The sequence below is a fragment of the Lolium perenne genome, chromosome 2, assembly GCF_019359855.2.
Source record: "Lolium perenne isolate Kyuss_39 chromosome 2, Kyuss_2.0, whole genome shotgun sequence".
Classification (NCBI taxonomy): Eukaryota; Viridiplantae; Streptophyta; class Magnoliopsida; order Poales; family Poaceae; genus Lolium; species Lolium perenne.
The window spans coordinates 191,761,882-191,764,641 of NC_067245.2; the positions used below are offsets into that span (position 1 = coordinate 191,761,882).

Sequence of the window (2,760 nt, forward strand, 5' to 3'; positions counted from 1 at the left end):
AGTATAAAACACTAAGTTTTGCTGTCATCACGTTACATCGCAGAATAGCCGATTACTTTACTTACAAGTTGCAGGAGTTCAACTGATCCGGCCAGACGAGAACAGCACGGCGCTCCAGCCACGCGGATCAGCCAGCGTGCTTCCGGCGGATCCGATCGAGAGCATCGAATCATAAGCAAGCAATTGGCCATGCGCTCCGTTCTCCAAGACCGAGAAACCTGGAGAAGGAGAACTCGCAGTCAGCGGGTTTAAGAAAGAAACAAACAAGCACGAATCATCTTGCCGATCTGCCCCATGACGAACAGCTGCTGAGCACATGGAGGCCCGCAGCGAGCTTGTTAACTATTACTCGTATATCCGTTTATCAATGGCCGCCGGCCGAATGGGCTGAGCTCTTAGCCGCCCTATAACTATCAGTCAACTTGGTTGTCCGCATCACTGCCTCAGAGCGCTCTTGGCCTTAAGTCGATCAGCAACTCACTAGCTAGCTTCTGCGCAGCTTGTGATTTGTCAGTGCAGAACCGCTCGATCTAGAGATCATGGGGTCGACGACGGAGCAGAAGCCACACGCGGTGTGCGTGCCGTTCCCGGCGCAGGGCCACATCACGCCGATGCTCAAAGTGGCCAAGCTGCTGCACGTCAGGGGCTTCCACGTCACCTTCGTCCTCACCGAGTACAACTACGGCCGCCTCCTCAAATCGCGGGGCGCGGCCGCGTTCCACGGCTGCCCGGGCTTCGACTTCACCAAGATCCCGGACGGCCTCCCGCCGCCCGACGCCGACGCCACCCAGGACATCCCCGCGCTCTGCCACTCCACCATGACCACCTGCCTCCCCCACCTCACCGCTCTCCTGGCCACACTCAACGACCCGGCCTCCGGCGTCCCGCCGGTAACGTGCCTCGTGTGCGACGTCGTCATGTCGTTCGCCTACGATGCCGCCAAGGAGATCGGCCTGTCCTGCGCCGGGCTGTGGACGGCCAGCGCCTGCGGCTTCATGGCCTACAACTACTACAAGAACCTGGTCGAGCAGGGGCTCGTGCCGCTCAAGGACGAGGCGCAGCTCACGGACGGGTACCTCGACACGGTCGTCGACGGCGTGCCCGGCGTGTGCGACGGCATCCAGCTGCGCGATTTCCCCGACTTCATCCGCACCACGGACCCCAACGCCATCATGCTCAACTTCCTCATCCGCGAGACCTCGCGGGCGGCGTCGCTGCCGGACGCCGTCGTCGTCAACTCCTTCGACGACCTAGAGGGTCGGGAGCTCGACGCCATGCGAGCCATCCTCCCGCCCGTCTGCGTCGTTGGCCCGCTCCTCCTCCAAGTCCGCCGGGTCATTCCCAAGGGCTCCCCTCTCGACGTGACCGTGCAGTCCAACCTGTGGAAGGAGCAGGACGGCCTGCTCGAGTGGCTCGACCGCCGCCCGCCCCGCTCGGTGGTGTACGTCAACTACGGCAGCATCACGGTGATGAGCAACGAGCAGATGCTGGAGTTCGCGTGGGGGCTGGCCAACAGCGGCTACCCCTTCCTGTGGAACGTGCGCCCCGACCTCGTCAAGGGCGACGCGGCCGTGCTGCCGCCGGAGTTCTCCGCCGCCATCGAGGGCCGCGGCCTCCTGACCACGTGGTGCCCGCAGGAGAAAGTGATCGTGCACGACGCCGTCGGCGTGTTCCTGACGCACTCCGGGTGGAACTCCACGCTGGAGAGCCTCTGCGCCGGCGTGCCAATGCTGAGCTGGCCCTTCTTCGCGGAGCAGCAGACCAACTGCAGGTACAAGCGCACGGAGTGGGGCGTCGGGATGGAGATCGGCGGGGAGGTCAGGCGGGCGGACGTGGCGGAGAAGATTCAAGATGCCATGGAGGGGGACAAGGGGGAGGAGATGCGCCGGCGGGCGGCGGAATGGAAGGACAAGGCCGCGCGGGCGACGCTGCCAGGTGGCGCAGCGGAGGTCAATCTGGACAGACTAATTCATATCCTGCAAGGCAAGACCGGTCCAGCGGTCAATCCATCTGCTTCCGCAAATTAAATCACACGAATTTGATTTCGATCAATTCTTGTGGGTGTGTTTATTTCTCAGTCGACTCAGAGCCAACTTCATTCTCAATCAGATAATGTCATTAAATTCCAGTTAAAACGTATGATTAGCAGAAATCACGATGTAAATTAAATGATGAGAGACTTGACTCGGTACGAAGTTAGTTCCCAGCTAGCTAAGAACTAGCAAATTCCAATTCTTATTCTGCTCGTGGTGATTGTCAGTGGTTTAATGTCAGGATTATATTTGGTTGGGATTTGCTTGTTCTCTGAGAACTAAGTTCGTGAACAGTTAAGTTCTACATCATTAGATTTGCTTTGTGATTCGTGCTAGTTATCAGTTGCAACATGAGTTGCAACTAAGATTTAATGACATCATCCGACTGAAACGAATATTTAGTTTGCAGCGTAACCACTTTTTATCAGAAATGGTGTTGGAAGATTTTCGGAGAAAAAATTGCCATTTTGTTTCTGAATAAAGTAGTTCGGCTGCCACTATCATTTGTGCAGCTATGTTCGTTATATTTAGCAAATAGATGCATCTAATTGCCCTTTCCCAAAATAATTGTGGTTCTTAACTTGTTAGAAGTTTGAGAACGCATAATTCTTATTGGGAGAACGTGAGAAATCTAGCTTCCCAGCGCGAATAGGTCTGCAGCCATTCGTTTTTACATCATACAGCCATAGAAACTCTTGAAAGTTGCCACCTGACGTGTCAAAGTTGC

At 56.3% G+C, this 2,760-nt stretch overlaps 1 protein-coding gene across 1 annotated transcript; it reads left to right on the forward strand.

Moving 5' to 3' along the window:
* Positions 1 to 226: 226 nt before the first annotated feature.
* Positions 227 to 2,115, forward strand: LOC127334221 (7-deoxyloganetin glucosyltransferase-like). The gene has a single exon (XM_051360638.2). It carries the CDS (start codon positions 540 to 542, stop codon positions 2,025 to 2,027), a length of 1,488 nt encoding a protein of 495 aa, XP_051216598.1. The 5' UTR covers positions 227 to 539; the 3' UTR covers positions 2,028 to 2,115.
* The last annotated feature ends 645 nt before the right edge of the window (positions 2,116 to 2,760 follow it).

Coding starts and splice junctions, on each gene's coding strand:
- LOC127334221 (XM_051360638.2), top strand. CDS start 540: ATGGGGTCGACGACGGAGCAGAAGCCACACGCGGTGTGCGTGCCGTTC.